General features: G+C 36.0%; 1 protein-coding gene across 1 annotated transcript in view; it reads right to left on the reverse strand.

The window, feature by feature from the left end:
* The window catches only part of CNGB3 (cyclic nucleotide gated channel subunit beta 3), a 67,944-nt gene that overhangs the window by 3,221 nt on the left and 39,449 nt on the right, over positions 1-25,274 (reverse strand). Inside the window, exons 8-16 of the mRNA XM_075023536.1 lie at positions 24,177-24,263; positions 22,845-22,909; positions 18,829-18,951; positions 11,580-11,721; positions 9,398-9,557; positions 8,889-8,986; positions 7,770-7,853; positions 5,542-5,660; positions 832-978 (exon numbers count right to left, since the gene is read on the reverse strand). Coding sequence (XP_074879637.1) covers positions 832-978; positions 5,542-5,660; positions 7,770-7,853; positions 8,889-8,986; positions 9,398-9,557; positions 11,580-11,721; positions 18,829-18,951; positions 22,845-22,909; positions 24,177-24,263 — 1,025 coding nt within the window. The remainder of the gene's footprint in view (positions 1-831; positions 979-5,541; positions 5,661-7,769; positions 7,854-8,888; positions 8,987-9,397; positions 9,558-11,579; positions 11,722-18,828; positions 18,952-22,844; positions 22,910-24,176; positions 24,264-25,274) is intronic.

Below are 25,274 nucleotides of genomic sequence, written 5' to 3' on the forward strand. Positions count from 1 at the left end.
AGCACTTTCGCTAAACAAAACATCACTCCTGTGCCATGTTTAGTCTTCTCTGGTAGAATTTCAACTGTCTGGGAGCAACCTTCCAACCTTTGCTAGCAATGCAAGGCAACACCTGAGAACAATAAGAGTACTGAAGTATACTAATAATGACAAACTGTTTCAAGTATTTGGACCTTTTACAAGGTAGCAAGGTACACATTTTTTTTTATGACAAAATCTGACAATATTTTGCCCTTTCAAAGTTGGAGAAATGGTGACCCTAGCAAGCTATAGCCAAAGCAAGATGAACAGCAGTTAGGGTTTGAAATCCCATTTCAGAATCCTTTCGAACAAAATGCACACCTCTCTAATCTGTGTACTTCCATCTTGTTGGGCCTTACTTTAAATCCATTCCTAACTACTGCTTAAGGTTTTGGAAACGCATACAAGTGTGTGGGTGCATTGAAGTGTATCTCTGTAGAATTGTGAGTGTTCGGTTGCATCTTTGAAAACCTACTCTTTAACTGACATCTGTCCTGCAGTTTCTTTCTTGGCTATGTAAGGAGTCCTGATACACATCTGTATCTCCTATTTGTTTTGTTACCTTAAATACAATGGAGAAGGCAACTACATTCAGGACTTCATTCTACTTACCACATTTCCAGAACCCTTGCAATGCCTCCCATGGAAGACCATGACTTCCACTAGATACTACTGGGCAAATTGACCTCTAAATACAAATGTGTTTACATCTGTTACTTTTCTAAGAAAGGAATGCAAATCTGTCTAGAAGCCACAACTGTCCTTTCTGCAGCTAAATAATGTGATTTAAAAACTGTTATTAGGACATACTTTGCTTTCTTCATAAGAAGTTTTTCAGAGTCAGGATAGTGCAGCAAGATTTCATTGAGCGTTTTCTTGTCCAGAATGAAAAGGTTGGCAAAACCATGAGCCACCACATCAGCAGTCCTTCGATTTCCTCCACCTGCAGCTAATAGGCTGGAATGAAAATAAACATCATCTGTCACATCATTACTTGACCTAGTGAGGAATCTCTTTGCTGGTGGTTGTCCATTAAAGTCATCATAAAGCTCACTTACGTACCCAACTGTTCTGTCTGACGTTCTATAAAGGCCCTTTATGGTTGGGATTAGAAATATCTTTTTGCCTCAGGAAAGCAAATTGTCACTACTGGTCAGGCATATGTAGATGCTAAGGACTGTGAAAAGTCTTGCTAGGTAGAGACATTTCTCCCAAGAGACACCCACTTCAAGGACTGCGTTTGTTTTAGTCCTCATGTGAACTTGGCATCTCCTCAATTTTATTGTTGAAAATTATTTATATCAGAATTAGAGCAGCACAAGTCTGTTATTGCTGAAAGTGTTATTTACAGTGAATGAATGATTCTTCAAGAATTTTAATTTTCCTGAGTGAATAACTTCTGTGGGACTCTGGTTTTCAGTTTTCTCACATACCACATCTCACATTTGAATGTTGGCAAATTGAATGATACAGGTTGGGAAAGTCTTTCAGGCTGACAGTTACAAATGTGTCTGCCAGAAAAAGATGACTTTTGTTTTCAAAGGAAGGCATTAGACCAGTTTAGCAAGCAGAAGTTGGCCATAGGAAGGATATCCACATAAGAATTAGATATTGTACGAATAAAAATTAATTTGTTCATCTTGCATTAAGCAAATGGAATGAAGAGACTTCACTTCTTAGCTGGGGTAGTACGCAAGAGAAGTTGCATTTTGCTCTTAGTACTAAAATTGCCTTATCAGTGTGTTCAAGGAGATCTACCCTAAAATTTGTCCCTTAAATATTTCCCAATGAGTTAATACTTTCAGAGAATATTTAGTAATCTCCAAATTTAAAAGTTATTAATAAAGGATAGTCTGGACCCCATAAAATATGAAGAAATACTTATCTAAAATATTAATCAAGGATATATAAATATTGGTTTTAGTATGAAATATATACTATATTTATAAATATTAGATCATACAGATAATATATTTTGTTTATAAAGGATAGTATGAGATGTCTGCAACTGTGTGTATTAGGCTATTTTTACACACACGAACACGCACACACACACAGTGGTTTTCTGCAACCCAAGACAGCAATCAATATATGAACTCAAGCTGAAAATGCAGTATATTGTCTTCTTTTTAAACAATTCTGTACAACTCCTCAGATAGAATAAATCTATTTGCACAATAAGAAAAGCAGCTAAAGAAAATTGCAAACAGCTTTAAGTTCTGATGAATCACTTCTCAACAAGTCATTGAACAATCATTTTCAGGCTTTCCTAACAGAAAGCTCATTTTATCGAGGCAGACTAGGACTGAAGAGATCAGCTTTTTCATTATTGTGATGATGTGAGGTGAATTTTACAAGTAAGGCAGCCCTTGCTCAAACAGAATCATCTTTGACTAAGGACAGCATTATGGACTTCATCACTGAATCTGTTTTGGCTAGTGTTCTAGGAGTTACATGATAGACCATATCTTTAAAAATAACTACATGTGCCTTGCAATGGTTCTTGATAATGTAATATCTATATTAATAGAGAAATTTGCTTTTTTTACCTTACATTTTTTACTTCAGTTGTTAGCCTGAAATGCTGTAATATTAGTATGAGATGATAACTTTTGAATTCTTATGCTAGAAAATTTAATTTTGAGGTATAAAGTTGTCAAAGTAAGTGATGACTCAGCTTATCTATTACTTTTTTTAAAAGCTGATCTCTGTAGGAAGCTGCTGTTCATTGAAATTAGCAGATCGATCCAGGGAATGGTGTGCGTATCAGCTGAACATGCAAGGTTGTGGCAGCTCAGCTCAGCACCTATGTGCATATGGAGAGAACTGGTAAGTCAGGAAAGGGAAATAGGTCTGGGTCTTGCTTCCGACCAGGATGTTAAACACCAAAGGGCAGAGCTCATTGAAAAGAAGCAGCTGCCACTTTGTGGGAAATCCTGGGCCAGAGTGCAAAATGTAATCTTTCACAAAGCTATATACTGCCTGTAGTTTTGATTTTTTTTAATAAAAGTTAAAGTTACTAAACAGCTGAAAGGCTGAAGCTGAGACCAAAAATTTAGAGATCTTCCTGTCAAAAATTTACATATAATAGAGAAATGTTTTAATTTTTCCAGAATTATCATTTTCTGATAGGAAATAGTTCTAGTGAAATATCAGTAAATGGATGAATGATGACAGCTGGTTTAAAGTATAAATTTGTCTGGACTAATGAAGTGTTGTGTTATAGCTGAATTTCTCTCTTTCTCAATTGTCTGTGCAGACAGGCTCTCATTAAGGCAGCAATCTGTTTGCCTTTGATTCTAAGATTATTTTGCTTCCCCAAACTGATATTATCTATACAGAAAAGTAGTAACGAGGCTAAGATGTTAATTGGAAGGCAACTCCTATTAGTTAATCTGTTTCTGTAATAATTTTCAAGGATGAAATTGGCAAAGGACTTGTTTGAACATTAGTCTTGCATTGGCCTTCTAGTATAATTCAGGGAAATTTTTTGAAATAAACATTTTTTGTTTTCTCAACTCCTTTGCCCTCAGAGACTTTTTAAGCATCATTTGCATGCATTTTGAACAGAGTGAGATTAAATAACAAGTGTCTTATAAATTGTGTAGTTAAACCACTCTGAATAAAGCTGACCTATTTCTCTAAACAAATCTTGAATCAGAAGTCAGAAGGAAATCAGTCTGATATCAGGTGATAATTATGCTATGAATACTGAGGGGAAAATTTGGATGTGCTAAATGAAGCAGTATTTCATCCATTAAAAAAATTTTTTTTCATTTGCTTCTGCTATACAATATTCAGAAGACCTTGACAAAACTTACATAGGAAGGCGCTATACAAACTCATTATTTTCTGACACTTTGCCACAAGGAAGAGGATAAATCTCTACTGATACACTTAGTGCTTCATGTCTTTGCTTTTCTTCAGTTTTGGAGATGTCTGCCAGTTGCTGTGTCTTTTCTCCTCGAGTTTATCCACTGCCTGACATTTATATGCAAATTACATGTGTCTGAATAGTATACTGCCACAGTAGGTCAATGATGAATAAAACAAGACTAGAAGTGTAGGGTTATAGCATTGCTGAGGGTTTTACTGGCCATATTGGCAATTATGTAAAGAGTAACACGTATTGGGAAATGAATCTTTAAAGGCCGTTGTGTAGTTCTCACATGGAAACACGTGCTCACCTGTATTAGATCAAAAGTTTGAAAATCCCTTCCTTGTTTTAAAACCAGTCATTATCATTTCTCAGTTTAAAAAATAAAGTCCTTGCTCCAAATACAAGACTAATAAATAATTGAAAACTATGTGCGTGTTATATATCTGGGCTGCTGTAGCTTTTTCTTTTATCTTTTCATTATTCAGCCCTTACTGAAAACCAGTGTATTCTTAGCCTTTCCACATAACTTACAATAAAGCATTTTGTTTTGAGGCTTTGCTCAGGTATTATATTGTCACACAGAGAAATACCTTTCAAATAACCTTCTCTCAAAGCGCTGATATAATTTCACTTCCCCACTCAATGAAAAAGTTCTGTATCTATGGGATATATCAGGTTTTTTCCACTTGAGGTCTAAGCAAGTTCTGGACACACGTCACTGGATAAACAGAAATGTTTCCCCTACTACAAAGGGAGACACAAGTAGAAGATAAATGTAAACCTGGCAAAGATCTGATTACCACTTTTCAAAAGGCAGATTAAAGCTACCAGCAAGAGGATTAACAGTAACAGAAAGGCAGCTGGAAGAAAACAAGGATCCAGTTTATCACATGCAGCAGCACATATATTTTATTACTTTTCTTCAGGCCAACCTCAGCAGGGGATGTAGTGCCTAAAATCTAGCACTTGGTTGGCTAATTGGGGACCATGGCATGTAAGAGTTAATAGATTTTGCATAGCAACCATATGGAGAATATAGAAAACATTTGTAGCCACAAGAGAAGAATTTTCTTCTCCAGACCTAAAAACTCAGAACCAAAAGTCTGATCTGTCAGCCTTTTTCTTGTTTTGTATGCTCTTAAATAAATACATTTTCAAATGTGGGTGCCTGATTTTTGGCAACTTAATCCCTACTTCAGCTCCTAAATGAACTAGTTTTATTTGCTATTTTAGACTTTTTAACTCTTTTGTTGGAAATTAGTTATCATTTTTACCATCTGCTGTGTAAGGGCACCTAGTCTCACTATACAGGCAATAAAATGCATTTGGTCCTGCCGTATTGCAGACCTCAGAACAGGAAGATGTGTTACATCTTTTAAATGCTGAAGGAGAAATTTGTCTGTATACTCCTGTGTACATTGACCAAAACACTGGTCTTGGATCTTGCCAGATTAGCCTCTGATGCTTCACTTAGAATTTCCTTCACTTACCTGCACCTCCTTGCTCAGTGTCCTCTTGGTTGATCCTACCCACTTTCTAGCCTCCCCATGGTACCTGTCGTGCTTACCACAGAGAAGTTAAACAACCATTGATTATTTGACCAGTTCTAAAGAAAGTGTTAAAAATAGAGATGGACCTACCTGATCTCCCCAAATACAGCTCCTGCTCTTAGGGTAACCAGGACTTTTTTACCATCAGGGCCACCAAGGACTTGAACTTCACCCTGTTTGATGATGTACATCTCTCTGCCAATCTCTCCCTGGGCACGAAAACACATAAAGATCCCATGTTTTAGCAGCACAGTGGTTTTTTGTTAGAATAATCTGACAGACTCTTCTTTAAATATCTTTCCTCTTTCTCACAAACAGGTTTACTAGTATTACAGAGAAATAAATGTTTGAGCTACTTTTCCTAGCACTGAGCACAAGCACAAGGACTGACTTTGGCAGTTCCAATTGTGATTTGGGACAATATTTAAACAGGATTAAGCTTGGAAAAAGAAGAGTAGGTAATAATCAGGATTGTAGCAGTCATTTCCATCAGCTGTTCTTGTGGAAACTAAAGTACTGCAGAAGTGTATTTAATAACAGAGAAGTGCAAAAAAGCCCATGCTTTATGGTCTAAATTACTTCTAATCCTCATTTACCTATTTTAAAAGGAAAATAAGAATAAACAATCATTCAAAACTTCAGCAACTTTTATGTAATCACTGGATGGTTTAAGAGATTATTCATTTATTTATTATCCTCCACATGATCTACTAGGATTCAAAGGTGTGACATCAATATATATAACAAAAAGCAGGCAGACTGGAGCAATATAATGGACTTCATGAATATGATCATAAAAGTCCTCACAACATCTAAATAGGGCAGGCAAATAACTATTTTTCCACTCGTGCAGCTGGAGTAACTGAGGCAAAGCAGCAATTTCATTTTAAAAGTGAAAAGGCAACAGCAACAAAGCCGGGACTGAAAACGTGGGACTTACACTTGCTATCCCTTCACTTGCTCTTCCAAGCCTGCGTGCAGGCCTCCTCAGTAAAGTACAATGAGGTCAAGATACATCCAAGGAGGAGGTAGTTCCAACAGGGTTTTATTGCCTACTACGTGTTACAGCATTAATAGGATTACTATGGTTGTTGGCCACATAGTAGATCTATAAAAATGAGAGGCCTTTTAGCTCTGAATCAAGCTGGAATAAACTGATAACTCATTTTCCCATAATCCATCCTTGTTGAGAACTGCTTTGCATCTGACTGTGGTATCAACACTTTGAATCTGTTACTGTCATTTATTTCTCTGTTGTGGCAGAGTTCCAGCCGCAGTCTAAGATCCTTCATGCTGTGCATTGTACAAGCAAACACACCAAACTACTCTTCTACCCTTTCTAGCCAACAGTAATTCTGGGGTTGGTCTTTGAAAGGACACGCATGATCCTTCGGTACATTCACAAATGTTTAACTTCCTACACTGTAAAGTCAGTGGGACTACTCGGCAATCAGGAAGAGGATCCTATGCTTTACTTTTGGAGGGAGCAGGACCTTAGTGAACATGCTGGACCAGAACTGCTAAAGACAAGTTAAGGGGTTCTGATGGTCACTTCTGAGTGTGGTATGAACTGTGGGTTGCTTGCCAGAACAGTATCAGTACTGATGCTTCATCCGTCCCATGCTTTAATTACATCCTACACTGCCTATAAGTATGTTTACATGCCTTCTGAAAACAGACTTCAGCTCACTTGGTCAGAAGCTGAGCTATCTACCTGTTTTACTGTAAGGCCATGTTTGAGCCAAAATGGTAAGAGAAAAATAGACGTCTTTGCAAAGGGACAGCGTGACAGCATTCAGCTGGAAGTACGGAGGCAGCTCAAAGCTGTGAGTGAAGGCAGAGCAAGATCAGATCCTGCTCTAAGGAGCAGTATGGGATGCAGTGTATTTTCTACATACTTGGATAATTCCACTTAAGAGTTTCTGAATGCACAAATGAAGCACATGCAGAGCATCATAGATTGAGATCTGTAGGCTAAGTTTGTTTGTGTATATGTATAAAAAAAAATTAAGCTTGCTCCATTTTAAATATTAAAACTTCATGATGTATCATTAGATAAGCCTTATTTACATTAAATACTTTCCCATATTACTATAATCTTATGTTTGATAATGTAAGTAATAAAATCCATATAGTCTTGTTCTAGGCTGAAATTTGAGAGCACATTTGTTATTATTGCACAGAGTACCTTAATTACTTTTATGCTATCTAATTCACTCAGGATTAATTTTATTTAAAGGACACTGTTGACCGATATCTGAACTCTTTTTCTAAAACACATGCTATAATTATTATTTGAAAGAGACAACAATGCTCACCTTTTTGCAGACAAAGTCACCAGGTAAATACACAATGGATTTCAACCTTAGCAGCATGTCATATATCATCTGGGTATCACACCCCTGTTAAAATAGTTAGAATTGATTGCTCTATTAATTCAGTAGCACAAGTGACTATCAGTGCTTACACTGGGCAGCAAAACCCCAAAATACATGAATGATCCAGGGATTCATAAGTGGAATGCAAACTCAAAACATCATAAGGATCAGCTTTTAGAGCAGAGAAAAGACTGAAAGAATTGTCATTTCAAATACTTCTTATGAAGTCCTCTTTAAGTTGAACATCTCTTAATTTTTTACAAAGTAAGCTTCTGTACATCTAAATTTGCTGTGGAAGCTCAGTTAGTGTTATGTTCAGGAATTTATGGGTCTTTTATGTGAATGTATTTTACTGATCCAGGGAAAAAAACCAGATCATGTCAAATGTTCCTATGAATCTATGAATTCCACGTCTTCAGCAAATGTGGCAGAAACTGTGCAGCTATGTTTATACTGAGATATCATGTGATTTCTTGCAATTATCCTAGCAAACAAATTAGTGTTAAGGTTACTGTATGTCAAGACTACTCCTTAAGTACTAAGACTACAATCTTAAGTAAATACCACATTTAAATTTTATCTCTGGAAATCTATCATGATAATAAAGAGAAAGCTCCTTTGCACAAAAAGTTACTAAAAAGTAGCATTCATTACATCAAAGTTGTGTTGCCAGAACACAGCATTTGTGATCTCTCAGGCAGACCTAGGTGGTATACAGCAAGGTGGACTGTGTTAAAAATTACATTCTTCTATGTCTGACTCTTGAGATTAGTTATACTCTGAAATCACTTACAGTCTGACCATAACATCAGCTTTAGTATGTTGACATAACAGGACTGTGTTTTAATCTCATTTGTTTTTTTATAGTTTTTTTGACACAAAATTCAAAGGCAGGCACTTGGCTTTGTCCTGACATGTCTCCATTAACAGAGATATTTCTTACACCTATTTTGCCTTGCATATTAACAAACATGTTCTTAAGTGTTGCAAGATGGACAAAACAAGGTTTCTGTCTCAGGAATACCACACATCTCTACATTCTCCTGTAAAACTACTTGCTTTGAATAAGTCAACTTTATTGACAATGGCAAAGTTCACATCAATTGCAATGGCTAATTGCATTTTGGTTGGCATCTGCTCCAGTAATTCTGATTCATCTGTAAAAGAAAAATAAAAGCAAACTCTGTTAGTTAGAAAATATAAAGGAAGAATAAAAGAATGTCCATATAAATGAGCATTGTACAGAAAAATAACTTAATGCAGCTATTCTAGCATGTGTGAGTTCAAATGAGAAATCTGGTAATATGCTTTTACTAAGATATTGTCTTTTAAGTTGCATGTCTTGTCTAAAGGTATAACCAAAACATTATATAAATTAATAGAATTTGTGAAGTAGTAAGTGCCATATTGCTTTGGATTTTTTTTCTTTTCTAAAGTAAGTTGAATACTCTCTTCTCACTTCTTGCATGTAATTCAGAAAAGGAGAAATGTGAATTTCACCCTGTATATGTATCTATACAACCACTCTCACTGGAAGTTGCTACATAACTGGAATTAGAAAGTCTTACCCAGCATTCCCTGAGAGTCCCATGTATATTCATACCAGGTTCGAACACGATTTTGGACCACTCTTGGAATAGAATAAGTGTTCATATAGGAGACAGTGTTGTCCATACAGGAACGGTAATAGTTCTGTCCTGCTGTGGCTGCTCCAATTACATCTCTCATCTGCAAACATCAGTTGTTGTTACTACGCATTTCAACAAAAAATAGTCTTGATTTGAATATCTTGCCACCAACATATAAAAAGAATAAAATACTTGTTTGCAAAATCACTGATTAATTATACATTCAGCTGCATGTTTTGAATAGGTCCTTCATCCGCTTTTTCAGAAGCGTTACAGATTTAATCTAATTGTGTTGGAAATTCTATATTTATGATTTTAAAGGTATCATTTGTGCATTTTAACTTATTCTTCTGTCTCATATTTCTGGACATGGATGAAAAATGTAGATAATGCTTTTCTTAAAAATCCATAGTAAAGCTATTCTGCATTTGGTGTGCAATGCAAGTCAGAAGTGAAGCAAACTGGGCTAAATTTCTCTAACAACATCAGCTGGCACCACTAGAATTAAGAACCTGCCACTGTTTAAGTAGCTGAGTGAATCTAAATCAATCCTAAAAATGCACTTTGAACTGAAAGGTGACCTTGAAGTTTTTAGTGCAGGAACATCATTTAACATTCCAAAACAAATGTAATATAGTTTTTAGAAAGTGCATGAGTTAATGGTCATAGGTATTCCTTCTTCAAAACATAACTATATAGACATTTTTTTAGTAGGATGGATTTATATTGCGGTGGCCAAGGATTAGTGTGCCAGTGGGCTGAATTCTGCTCTTTATTACAGAGATACAATTGATTGCAATAGGAATAACAATTTTTAGGCAAGTGTGCTAAACCAGGAATAACTTGGTAATTTTAAGAGCTCTTTATAAACAGGAATTATAAAAAAATGCAGTGAATATGTTCATGTGTTAAGATTTAAGGATTGAGTCTGCAAATAAGTATACTAGTTACAAAACCCAATCTGCAGAATCTTCTTGGGGAATGGTGCTTTCATTGACAGTTATATCAATTTAGGAAAAAAATATAAATATCCAAACTCTGAAGTTTAATCCAATACACTTGAATTCAATAGTTTTCCAGAAGAAATATCTTATATGCACTACTTTGTTTTATTCTTGGTAATTCTTGTTTGTGGATGAATTTTAAATCCTACAGGCAAGAGTCTGTTTCATGATGGTTATCTCTTCTTGCACTTCTAAATGGCAAGGGACATATGCAATTTTTAACTGTTTGATTGAACTTTTTGAATCCTGTATTCAAAATAAAAACTACATTTCAGTTTTCATTTTTATTTTTTTATAATAATTCTTCCAATAACAGACATGTACAAATCAAAAAAGTCTGGAATGATTTATACAGGAATCTGATAAATCACAGTATCACATAGGAACCATGGCATTTCTTTTTCTGTAGGCAAGGCATTTTAAAACCATGCATTTGTTTTTCTGTAGGGAAGGTATTTTAAAACCTATGGATCTAAAGCCCAAGTTTAGTAGTTATAAGCCAGAAACAGTTCAGTTTTATTCATTTGGAAATATAACTGATGTGCTGTGATTTGCTGTGCTATGGGCTTTTTTTTTTTTTGCCCTCTTGCCAAATAAGAACCAAAAGAAATAGAAAACAGTTAATTTTCAGGTTAGCAAATATATTGTAATTTATGGAAGAGAGCAGAATTCTAGTTTGACAAAAATCATAGGATTTGCATTAACAGTATTCTATTGGCAGTAGTATCGAGCATGACTTATTCAATAATTTGTACATATTAATACATACCTATAATTATATTTTTTCTATCAGATTTAACAGTATAATGTGAATGTCAAGGAACTGGGTCCTTGGCTGTGAGGAAGAAAAAAGGAATTATACATAGTTTCAAGAATCATCCATGTCCTGCAGAGTCTTGGCTTTAAATCAGCTTGTGTGCAAAAGGGCTACAAGACTGGGAACTGATTAAACACATGTATTTGTCAGAAGAATAAGTACAGATGACAGTTAAATAGAAGGACATTCAGATGGAGGCTAAACTTCTTCCTAGAACAGAACTCTATTAAATTGAATATATTATCACTACCACTACATTACAGTAATTTGAATGTATCTAGTTATTGACTTTTTTATGTACCTGACCAATTAAGCTGGAGAAGACAAAGACACCCAAGAAAAAATTCAGCAGTTGAAAAACTATTTCAAACAGAGTTTGTGGTTCTGGAAGGCCACCGATGGTGATTAAAGTACGAACTGCCCAGTAGTAACACCTCAGATACCTGTGGATACAGACAGCATTTTTGTTACTGACTGTAGGTACTTATGTGTTTGAAGTTAAGCATATACATACCTGAGTTGGGCCTTTTAGTGATACTTTTCAGTCCAAAAGACCTTCAGCACTTTTTATGAAGGGTTATGATTTTACTAATGATACAGTTGTGTAAATCGTATTGAGCTGAATGTTCTCACTGACAGCAAAATAAGAATACATGGGGAATGCAGCGGTCACTTACTGTTCTCCAATAACTATGCAGCATTACAGAAGACTTCTGTAACAAATTGCCAGGGTGGACATTACTGTGTTAGAATGCTACCAGTGAAGGTGCCATGATGTTAAAAGCAGTGTAAAAATGTTAGAAACTTCCCAGAGTTTATCTGTAGCACACTAGATGCACACACATCTGAAGGTCTCTTCCATGGCTTCACTTCATAACACCAGTGTGAAGCCTTTTGGTGGGTACAACAAATGCAGTGTTGATCTTCTTGTGTCCATTCATTTTCCTAGTCCTTTAACCATGTTAGGTCTTCCTTCCACTCTGCTTAAGCACCCTTCATTGGCTCTGCCTCCTGGGTTATGTCAAACAGAAGTTATATGTTTCCACAAGCTGAGTGTTAATCCAGCTTCTCCAAACCAATTCACTTATTCAGCACTGCAGGGTTGACTCCTGCATTAACTTCTAGTGGCTGGCCTCCACTACCCCTTCTGTCACCTTTAACAAACACATTCTTGCCTTCTTCACTACTTTCCCTCATGCCTGGGAAGAGCTTTCCCTCAATGGCTACAAAACCACCTTGTTAGCACCCTTCAAGACTTTTCTCAGAACACTCTTGGTGTAGAAACCAAATATAGCAGTGAGCAATGGGCAGTCACTAAGACGCTGCTTCAATGTACGGCTCATATTGACTCCTTCACTGTATCCATCTGCTGTCTGTCACTTCTCATACCTGAAGCGTGAGCTCTTTGGACAAAGATTTTTTTGTTCTGTTCGTACAGCACTCTTTGTACAGCCTTGTCCATGACAAAGCCTGTTGCATTCAAGCAGTGTATTTCTATTAGTATGATAACACAAGTTTATGAAACAGCAAAGGACCTGGACAGAATTTTTTTAATTATTATTATTTTGTGAGGATAGTCACACTAACTCTCTTTTTTTTTTTTGTACATATATATATATGTAAAGTGCCTTGGCATATCTAAGATTCTTTTTTAAGAATCTGTTTATCTAAGATTCATGTTTATCTAAGATTTATGTTTCTAGAACATGGCACCACTAGTACTGCAGTATTCCCCCTACTGTGCAGTGGGGATTAATTAGCTCAAATCATTGCTGTGAATGTGCCTTCATTTCCTTCTTTTCTGGGCCTACAAGTAATTGGTTTAGGAATATTTTTAAAAGTCTCCTATTAATTAGAATTTGACTTCCTGAGTCTCTGTACAATCAGACTTCAGCTTCACTAATGATTAGGAATGGAAGTTCATTTTCCTTAATTGTACAATGAGATTTTCTATTATTTCATCTATGACTATTGCTTCTGAAACAATGAAGATTCCTTCTATTTGTTGAATTTCATTGAGTTTGAAATTAAGCAAAAAACACACACAAGAAATATTTTCGGAGATGCTTGTTTTGAAATAGACAGTTTTGCATGCATCTTCTCATGCCTACCCTGAATCTGAGGCCACCTGATCTGCTTGCAGACTTCAGGTGTACATTTTAATTTGGTGGCCTCCACTTTTAAATTCCTCTCTTATTAAGGTACGAGCTCCATTCCTATTAATAAATGGTCCATGTAACAATACAATTGGAGGGTCAGTTTGTGTAAATATGAGAAAATAAACTCACAATAACAATCAATTCCAATGAGGGGTTTTATTTAAATCACTCGAAAGTGTTTCCAAGTCTTTAATCTAAAATGTCAGGCTTTACAAAGCAATTGATTTTTGCTTTTCATTACGAAGTCACTTTTTTCTTGGTTGTAGATTAATGAAATGCATTAACAATTATCACTTTTACCATAGTTTTCTAGTTTTAGATTTTAACAGCCAGAACTGGCTGTTTTCATTCAGAGATCTGCCATCATATAATTTTTCCTTGTTAGGGGTGCAAAATGAACAGCTGGATTAGACCACTATAATGTTTTCACTTGGGTTAAAAAAAAAATCATCACCTATGCATGCTTCCAGCAAAGTATGCATAAGTGGCAGCTTTCTCTTAGACTTCTGTAGCATAAATAAGTAGTAAGAAAAAGCCTCAGATCTGTTTTGGAAGAATTGCAGATTTAAGCATAAAATGATGTCTCTAGCTTGTCTGAGGGGAATTATCATATAAAGCATATTGATATCATATTCCTTTGCCATAACTGAGAATGCTGTAGTGCTTGAAACATGTGTAATTTATTAATATAAAAGTAAAGAAATTAACATTACTCTGTGCTAGTTACTACAGGAAACAGAAGTAATTAACCAACTCCCTCACCCCCAATGGCCTTGGGTGCCAAGCTTGCTAAGTCCACCATGATAGGCAATATAATCTTCATTCTGGGAATGTCTACAAAGAATGAAAGCAGCTCCTCAAAGAAATTTAGGGGTCACATTCTTCTTTGCAGTGTTGTATATGCAAAATATGAGATATCTTTTCCAAATCTGCCCACCCCTTTCTGAACTTGTTAATACAGTATATTCTTCTGCAATTTTTCTTCAAAAGAAACTTTCTACTGGCAGTCACATGATATTCACTATCTCTTAGGCACAGTTTTTATATTTTCTCCATTTACACATTTTATTGTTTTTATTTTAATCTGAAATGAAAGTTACACAGTTGAAATATAAAGCAGCTTTTTTCCCTAAGAAGGGGAAAAATGAGATTGTAAATTTTGTTTAAGGAAAGCCAGAAAAAACAGATTCCTATTTCAACAGTATTAGCAGCTCTGCTTCCTACTAGCTAGTGTCTGGAAACAATCATTGCTCACCATACAGCTTACTACCCTGCTATAAAATTACTGTTGAAGCAAATAACATGAGACAAGAAAAGGATTTTCCCTCCGCACAACATAGAATATATGTTTATCCTTCAGGCAATCAAACTACTAGATTTTTCCCTAAAATAAGTCCTAGGTATGAAAACATTCAGAAACACTGCAAATAAGATAACTTGTAACATTATGTCAATAGAAATATCTTTGTCATAAAAGTCCATTTCAGAATATGCTAAAATTCTTACATGGTTTTGGTTAATACAGGTAAATCAAATCTTTGTGCATGTGGCTATCAGATTTTAAGGTGGTATTCACACATTCATTTCAGCCCAAGGAAGCATTATTTCAGGGCTGTCACATTTGACTCCTCTCAGATTACAGCCAGGATGGGTTTAAGCAGAGTAAAGAAGTGGCCTTTATAAACTGGTACTCTAATGACCTTCTTCTTAGTACCTCTTTTTCTTGAGTGACTTATTCATCGGGTGGCTGTGGGTATGATGATCTTAGGCAGAATGTTGTAAACTACAAAGCTTTTATCTAAAAAGTACGGCTGCAAGTAGCAGGTCTGAAAGCATTAGGTCTGTCATACTTATGAGTTGGGCTGTGCATTCACAGATTGTCTGGAGGCAGATAACTGCCTTTGTATAGCAAGCACTGCTAGTATGACACATCAGACCTATTGCAAGTGCAATGTATAGCTGATACCCACGAGACACCTTTTAAGATATGCCAGTCTTACTGGGTGTTGGGCAATGCATACCAAAGAAGTAGAGTTGTTCTACAAATGTACAGTGACCATTTTCTGGGACTTCCAGATATCTGCTAAGTCTGTGCCCGAGCAGAAAGGCAGCAAGCTACAGAGAAACATAATCAGGATGCAAATAGATGTCTTGATTAATAAATATGCCAGTGAATTTTGCAGACTACTTGTGGATGACTTGCAAGCAGCAGAAGAATTACACCATGAGCAAAGTCAAATTATTTGTTTGGTCTAAATTTAATGCTGACCTGTGGGGTTTGCACAGGAATTTCAGCTCCCAAGTTTTAGTTCCCTTATGGGCAGTGATGAAAGAGACAGATACTTCCATGGGACAATTCAGGACAACACTACATTCCTGCCTTGAATCCCTTTCTAGAGGATTTGTCCATTTTCCTGAGGAATTAGGGAGATGGATCTCTTACTTAGTAGTTAAATTAGATTGTAAATATACACATACAGTTCAAATTGTTCACTTAGCTATAATAAAAAGACCTTTTCAATATCCTGCTGCCTTGGTTACATAGGCTCTACACTATGGTGTTGCATCAGGGATGCTATCCTTCTGCATTAGGGGACACTGAGGTCTCTGCCTAATACAAGCTCATGAGTGCAGTTTTAATGCTGGGAACATCTTGTGTGGCTAATTTGGGTGTGTTGCAGAGGGGTAAAGTTGACTGCCTTTTGCACCTCAGGTCAAAGGCATTTTGATTGAAGGCTGCCATGCAAAAGACCTCAAATCTTCCTGGACTGGCACTAACACTTCAGAGTCTGGACATGATGTGGAAAAGAATACAGCTAGCAGAAATTTGCAAAAAGAGCTACTTTTTGATAATTTTGTTTGTGGTTCTAGTGCTTTGTACAGCTGTTCATTAAAAATTGAAGATCAGCAGTTAGTATGTCTGCTCAGGAACATATATGTAATCAAATTGATAAGGGAAACTGTTGTCTGTGTATTCTTTTAGCCTGGAAAGTAAAAAAAAAAAGATCCTAGAAGTGCTTACATTTTTAAGAACTGGTTTTGGCCATAACTAGCAACATTTTATGGACACAGCAGGGATTCTACATAAAACATTCATGCCACTAAATCAGTGCCAGATCATTTGCTTTGGGTCAGTGTAATCTGAGACCACTAGAATTTTGATTTATTTGTCAAACTGCTTACTGTCATTTTTTTTTTAATTAGCTAAGAAGCTATGTTTGTCTTATCTTCTTTCTGAATGTGTTCCCTTTCTGTGTGAGACCAATGGCATATTTTGCTTCAAATATTGGCAACTCTGACTGCCATGTGAAAGGAAATTACATCCGCACTGCTGTGCCATAATATATACTGCAGTTCTGGTCACTTTTTCTGACAGATTTTTCCCAGATTGTTCTTAATTCCTGCTTTCCAAAGAAATGAATATACCTAGAAGTATCTTGTCTGATATGTTTAAGTTCACATGGCATCTCCAATAATAACTAATGTTCACACAATGCCTCTCTGTTAAAAATCCCCAAATATTTGACACTCAGATAATATGTCATGCCTGATTCTCTAAGGCAATGACTATCCCGTACAGAAGGCATTTGCTGTTAGTGAGATACTGAGCTATACTTCATGAAATGCAGCTCAGCATGGGGTACTCTTTGGGGTTCCATGTACATGGGACCATATAATCCAGTATGAGTTAGATGCAGGCAAAAGAATAAAGTCATACATTCACCAACCAATGTCAAGATGAGGTAGATAAATGGCTTAATGAAGCTTACATGTATATATTCTAATATGCATTTTATTTCAGCTTCTCAGTTTAATGTAGACCTTGAATTATCAGTTTATTATAATTGTTTATAAAAAATTCTGCCCTAAATCCCATTTAAGTTCAGTGTGACATCATTTGAGAAGTGTTTTTGTCTCCTTGTGGAAAAGGTATCACAAAATATTAAAAAACCTGACCATTGCCTCTGGGCACAACCTCATTTTTCTGTGATCAAACTAGCAAATAATTTCTACCAATTGTTTTCCTGAGTGAAATGTAAAATATTATTGTCCGTGAAAAACAAGAAGACTTTCTTGCCTGTTCTCTAGGCTGTTCTGAAGAAGAATAAAAAGATTGAAGACTGAGTAAGCTCTCTACTTTCAGAGTGTTCAAGTTGCTCAGTCTTAGTTACCTTATTTTTTAATTATGAGACAAGTTTTCCCAAGAATGACATTAACAAAAATAGTTATAATGGAAATTCTTTCTGCATTTTTCTTGTCAGATTTCTGGCAGCCTTGATCCTGCAAATAAATACCTGTGTATAATTTCACTTACATAAGCGGTCTCACCTGAGCTCTATGACTTGCTTGCACGTGTCTGACTGTAGTACTCAAGCTGTGTATTTTAGCAGTGTGTGGAAACCAGCCACGTCATTTTTTTTGAAAGAGAACCCTAATTATAAAAAATCAATGCTGCTTTACACAGTGTGTTTTACTCTCAAAGGCTATTTTCTTACCCTTCAAGATAGTGACTTCACACCAAACTCATGAAGTCTGAAAAAATTACAAGCAAGAGAAGCATGTCTCCAAGAGAAACATGAAATGTTGTTTAAAGGGTGATTTATGACAGCAGTAATATATTATATGCTGGTTTGCAAAGAATGTAATTAATGAACAAATTGAGCTTCTGTGACTTTAACTATATTATGGCCTTTGAAAGAAATGAACATTTATACATCTGAACCTACAAGATATGTTTTTATATAACTACACACAAAATATATTATGACTTTGCTATTTTCTCTTGCTTCATCTCCATCATCTTAATGTATGTCCATTACTTGGCACCCAGCCTAGTGCTGTCACAAGGAGTTTATGGAAAAGTGTGCCAACATCTAGTCCTTCCCACTAGAGACACTCTGCCACATGTTTAAGCATGACCTTCTCAAAAGATCAGAGAAAGTGGGTGGAATTTTTTTCAGACCAGTCACCATGGTGTTTAGAGGGACTAAAATGTTGCATTTTAATGACACAATGCTGTGTGGCAGAAAAAAAATCCATGCCTCTGATTCCTTTGAGGAATTGTTCTGCAATCTTTCTAACAGTTCCCATGTGCATATGCAATCAGTAAGTTTAATTTATACCCTTGTTGCTTTCTAAATGTTTAATTAAGTTAGTGCTTAGCACTGACTCATAAACCTATAAAAGCAGTAAACTGATTATTCACTGCACCTGCCCTCCTAATATGTGTTAGTAATGAAAGCTGCTAATCAGCAGCCATGGTGCTAAAAGTTTTCTATCGAAGCACTTGTAAAGTAAGGGTATGCCTTGCAAGCAAAAGCATGGGAGAAGGAGGGGGATGCAGGAAGGAGCAAAATCAACAAAAATCTCTTGCAAGAGAAAAGAACTTACATGTTTCCTTTGCCATCGTACACCCATCTAGTGCTGCCAAGTCCTTCATAGTCTGAAGCCCAATAATACAGGCATGCATTAATGTGCAAGATAAACAGCAAGTATCCAGTTGTTCGAATGACCCTATAAAAGTCAACAGATTCTTTTAAAACAACTTACATTTTTCCTTCCTTTTAATATGGAACCCACTGCTTTTTTGGATCAACAGTGTTTATGTTAAGCATCCACTAAGTAGTTCCCCACCTGTATTGATTCTGTGAAAAAAAGAGCTGGCAGTTACCTGTCCCTCACGTTTGTCCAAGGTCAAATAAATATCTTTCCTAGAATATTTGGCACAGGGTAATTTCTAAATTATCATTCCCTGAGTACTTCATAATCCTCTGCATTAACTGGCTGTGAATATTTACAGAAATTTGAAGCTATATTAATGAGGCTAGAGGGTACAAATTAATGTGTTTGCCAAACTCTGTTCAAGATAGGCTCTAAACTTGTGAACCAAAGCCAAGAAATGTCTGAGGTCAGAAATGAACTGTTTTACAAGAGGTGTGCTAGGAAGTCTGCAGTAGATCCGCTAAATAGTATGATTTACTGGCTACAGCAGGAGTTATATCATTCCTAATCCCAGTTCTTATGCTTATGGCCAGTTCTTTGAAGAACATCAATGAGGAACTACTTAAGCACCAAGCAGCTTTCTGTTTAACACAATAATGATCTCATTGTATATCCTCTGTTCAGTGCATGAGGATGAAAGGGAAGATCTCCTGGATTGAGCTCTCCATTCAAATGTTCATACAGGCAAGGGATAAATAAGCAGGAAAAGTACAGGACTTGCCTAAACACAGGAAGTCTGGTACATAATGAGTTTATCTGCTACAGCTAGAATTCAGTGCAGTTTGCAGTGCATAGAAACTGAGTGCATGGTTTTATGAAAATTTTATAAGATCTAACTAAGTCAGGTCTATAAACTAAGTTAATGGGAGATAACATCTCTGTGGTTGCTTCTGTATTATGCATTCCCTTGCTGTTTCTTGAGGTGCCATTGCATGCCCTCCTTTGCCTCTCCATGCCATTGAGCAATTTATCTACAGGTACTCTTCGTCTTTAGGATGTTGACAAATGAATGCCACTTCTCTCTTTAAATGTTGGTGTTCTTCCAGGACAGCTCTGTTTAGGATTGTAAACTTTTGAGAACAGCAGATAGCTGATGTGATCTGGTAATATTACAATATTGACCATGCTGGGTCTTGTGCACAAGTTTGAATCCATGCAGCTGGACTCCTGAGGTCAGAGTAAAAGTTTTGAAAGCCTTTGCTACAATATGTATTATATTTCTCTAGGCACATGTTGAATCTACCACAATGGGTAGGTAAGGTGTAGTAGCTTTTGCTAGCTGTATTTCAAAACTAATGAGTTTGAGAAGAGAGTCCAACCAGGCACATATACTTGCTGTGTAGAAGTTCAGTTTGACATTATCCAGTTAACTGGTGCCTTATCGCTCAGATGGTGACCATACCAAGATCTCAGATCAAAACAACATTGCTACATTCAAATAAAATGCAGTGGTTTGCACAAACAGCCCATCTTTTTTTTTTGTATTTTTCAGCTCCCATCTGTACTCTTCTGCATAACTACCTCTCTTCTCCTTTTGTTCTTTTTCTTTCCTTACCCTAATGCCGTCTGGTAAGACAATTAAAAGATCTTTGCCATATAAATGTTTTTACTAATGAGTACCTCAAAAACTTGGAGTGTTTTCTGAAGTATGTCTTAAAGCATTGTATCAGGGCATGGCATGACATATTTAATAGGTGTTTTGCAAATACAAAATATAACATTTTGGTGGGACAGTATGCAGACATTTTTTTTTTGACCACAAACCTTAGCAATGCACTGATGGGAAAGCCTATAGATAGTAAAGCGTTAATACTGTTAATGCCATATATGCTGAGCAATATTGAAATCCATGTTCCCTACCATTGTTTTTCTGCACATCTTCAAAGAGATTTAAAGTTGCATTTCAGTTATGAAGAGTGCTCTATTTCACAAGTTTCAGGTTTCTGGCCTCTTAAGAGTATGAGGTAGAAAATGGATTAACTTTGTAATATTTACATTCTGCAATTTACATTCTGCATTTTACATTCTGCAAGTGATTTAATACTGGAAAATGCAAGTGGGCCTGTGACCAGGAAGAAAAGACACAAGCAGCAACAGACAGTTGTGGCACTCAACAAATACCATGCTACAAAACTGTCTAACAAGGCAGAACAGCTTTGCAGAGTAGCTGGCTCTGTCTTTTCAGCTACTTCGTACATTTCACGTGACCAGTGAGATCTTGCTCTGTGTGTCAGCCTTTCTAAACCAGCACCTTCCCTGTTTTTCGACACACAAATCAACATCACATTCTTCAAAGTTAGGCTAGTTTGAAGATACATGCATCCCATTCTCAACTTGCCTTTTAAACAATCATTTCCCATTCCATACTTTTATATAGTGTGAAACTGTCTGTTGCAAAACTGCTTATTTGGGTGAAAATGGGTTTGCTAATTTGTTTCCATTTCATTGAAATCCATATACACACAACATTGTTGTTACATACGAACTAATTACTTGATTCAAAACCATCAATATTAAAAATCTGTATCTCCCAGGACTTACTGCAAATATTATAGGAGATACAGAAAAGTCATTGAATTATGACTCCAAAGCAAAGGACATAATATGGGAAATAATTAATTTTAAAAGTTCTCAACATTAGAAAAAATTAAAAAGTACAAGCAAGGCAGATGAAAACCCATTCTTTTTAATGAGATTAGAAATTGGAGAAGATAGGGAGGCAGTGATTCAGCAACTGACAAGAAATTTCTTCATCTTGTGGAAATTCAGAAAAGCCTTCTCTTGTACCAACAAGAATTTAAAAAAAGAAAGAAAAAAACCCCAACAACCAAACCACACAGACTCTTCAATAAGTGAAAGGAGAGGGCAACATGAGAATAAGCTTTGTGGAGTTTAGCATCTTCAAAAATACTTTAGTAGAATTTTCAAACTTCTAAGTTTTGTTTCATTACGCAGGTACACAAAAATATGAAAGAGATGATGTTTCAACCTCTTCAAATTTAACTAGTCTCTAAATCTCATAAAATATCACATTTGCAATATATAAATACCAAGTCTAACATTTAAGTGCAATAATGTCTGAAATAGAATAAGACAGTAAACAGCAGATTCTTATTTCTGCAGCAGCAGCACACAGGAACAATACATGCCCCAAAACTGGGACAGGGAAAAAAAATCTGTTGGCATAGGAGTTGCACAAGATAAACTAGGGCTGATGACATTGACAGTAGATGACAATAATGGTGACACAGTAGATACGTTCTTTGTCTCTTAGCAGCATCACTGACAGCTGAGGGGCCTATGAAACTTGCCATAACCATGTCCATGGACTGCTTGAGTTGGAAAAAAATTCTTCTTGTCAATGCAGAAGGTGAGAACATAGTGCAGCAGACAACAGTCATAATCATTATTTGAGATCTGTGCTGAGTTGATTCTCATTCCAAGTTTAGTCAATGCAGTGGATGATCAAGTTTCTGTATATGCCAGGTTCATGGTGAGAGCATATTTGAAGAAAAATATTGACACAGGCTCAAGCTCTTAAGTTTTATTAAGTACAAATAAACAGCTACTGAGGATTTGGCACTGCTATTAGCAACCTGAAGGAACTGTTCTTTAGCTCTTTCACTGAAAAAACTTCTTTCTGATACTTCTGATCAGTTAAATTTTGGCAGGAACCTATGTTTGGTGGACATTTTGCCTGAACCAGGCCAGCTGAACTGAGCTAGATTTCATTTTACAGTTGTTATTTTAATGATGACAGTAAAGACAGATATTTTAAAAATCTTAAATTGAACAATAAAAGATGTATCATATTCCATCCAATGCTTCACTGACAACTCATGAAATCAAATAAAATGCATTCTGTGCCAAGCTTTGCATGTTACAAGAGTTTAATAAGCACATACCTGTAGATGTATGCTTTGTCCAGAATAGCTTCCAAACGATCATTAAACTCAAAGAATGTGTTATGCTGAATGGGAAACAAATGAAAGTAACTCAATCACTATTCTTCATTACACGTCTTACTATAATAGTACTGACATTAGTTCATATACACATTTTGAAAATAATGGATTTTTCAGTAGTCTGACTTTCTTTAAACATTTAACTAAATAGTGAAATGCAAAACCAAAGATGAAAATTGAGTTAAACATTGTTTTGGGTGTTGAGTGTCCCACTAATCTGATTATAGAAATAACCTTGCTGTTTAGGTCAGACTGCTGCAGCTGAATGACTTCTATTTCCTCAAACAAATATAATTGCTTGGGCAACTTTATCAGAGAGAATTACACACATAAAAATCCCTTTTTTTCTCTTTCTGAAATTCCAATAATTCTCCAGTAACTCATCATATGTATCAACAACCACATACTAGATGATACCATGTAGTATCAACTGCTGCTATATCGAATTCTTCCTGTTATTTGTAGTTTAGCTTTCATGATAGCCCTTAATATTCACATGTAGCTTTTTTCTTTGTTTTTGTTCAGTACACATCTGTTTGCCTTATATGAGGTACTATTTAACTTTTCATTCTTTCATATTGTTTTGGTTCTGATTTATGGAATTTTGAAGTTTTGTTGAAAACTGAAGAGTACCCTGATTTTATTCTCAGAGTTCTTGTGTCTCCCCCCAACTTTAAATGAAAGCCAATTCTTTGTCAACATACTGATTATGTGAAGGGGAATGTATTTAGTTGCAGAGTGACCTACTAGGTACTGTGAAATGCAGGGAGAGGGTTGCTGTCTAATCCCTTCTCAGACCCTTCATTGCACAGCTCCAGATGTCTTTGGACTCGATAACAAAAGTGGATTTATGCTTGTTAAGTATGCTGTGTATAGTCTATGTTGTCCTTAAAATTCCCTCCTTTGCTCCTAAACACCTGACATTACTAACAGAAGGGGAAAATACATTAACTAGTGATCTTAAATTAATTTTTCTGATCTTTAAAAACCAAACAGGTAATTTAAGATTAATCTAATTTAAATAATGGAAACAAACCAGCCTTAGTGACAAAACACCTTTTGAAAGTAGGAAATAATAAAGTCAGAAGAAAGCTTCATTTGGCTAGACTATAACTTGTATTTTTTGTTGGTTTATTTTCTGATGTTGTAACTTATCCTGAAGATATTTTCCAATTTCTAAATTTCATATTCCTAAATATTATAAACAACTTTCAATTGGGTTGTAAAAACATTTCTGTGTGGTTAGCCATCCGTCACTAACACAGATCTTACCTTTAGCATCCTATTTGCTCTAAATGCTGGGTTAAATCCAAAGAAGAAGTATAAAATGTCAAACGGCAATACTGATATCACATCGAGCTGTTGAAGAGCAGAGAGGTCAATTTAAACTTCACAATAATCATAATGCATTTACTTGCTGTCAAAAACCTACTTAGATTGGATCATGATTGGGTGTAATATTTGAACAGTCAGCATGCTAAGCCTGTAACTTCCCAAGTACTGGCAGGCAAGATTATCTCTTTGAAAAAACACCAACAGCTTTGCTCTGCCCTGCTTTTAAGTCTCCCATGCCTGAGATTTTAATCTGTTTCATGGGGATTCTTAACAGTATCTCAGATATTTGGTTACTAATAGATTCTGTTATTTCGATTACAGTTCTGACGAGAATAAAATGGTAGGCATGTGGCTGGTGAGTGGTTGTGGGGAGAGAAATCCACAAGCCCTTCTTAGAAGTCCTACAGCTTTAAAACCAGACTGCCTAAAGCAACCTGGGGGAGCACAATGAATTAGACTCCTTGCTTGCAACCTCCAGAAGCCATGTGTTCCAAACAACAGGTTCATCATAGGATGGTAAGTCTGGTTGTTGGGTTTTTTTTTTAATAGATATTGTCTTTTGTTACATTTGGGTGCTTCTTCTTCCCATATCACTAAGATTTTCAACATCTCCCTGCAGTCCATCAACTGTGTGATTACTCTTCTTATCTGCCTACTTTATTCTTCCCAAGAATTCTGTGAAAGGAAGGAAAGCTGTGGCAAACTTGGCTTTGCCTTTTTAAAGATCCTGTGATGCCTTGCTCTCTTGCTGATATCATTTGGGAACAAAAGAGGGATGTCGAACTGTAGGCTTCATCTCACTGTAATAAAAAATGCCTTTGCTCTGAAAGATGCAACTCATGTTGGCAGCAACTAGCATGCAGCACTGACCTTTTATTCCATGCAAGTAAGATGCAGTTAATAACCAAACTATGTTAAAAAAGCAAAGCAAACCAAAAAATTGATTGAGGACAAACAGCCTTTTATGGCTTCTCTACCTCTCTTAGGCACATGTCTAAGAGGAGGCAAAATTTAGTCAGAAGTGCTTTAATATCA

This window comes from Buteo buteo, chromosome 3 (assembly GCF_964188355.1).
Source record: "Buteo buteo chromosome 3, bButBut1.hap1.1, whole genome shotgun sequence".
NCBI lineage: Eukaryota > Metazoa > Chordata > Aves > Accipitriformes > Accipitridae > Buteo > Buteo buteo.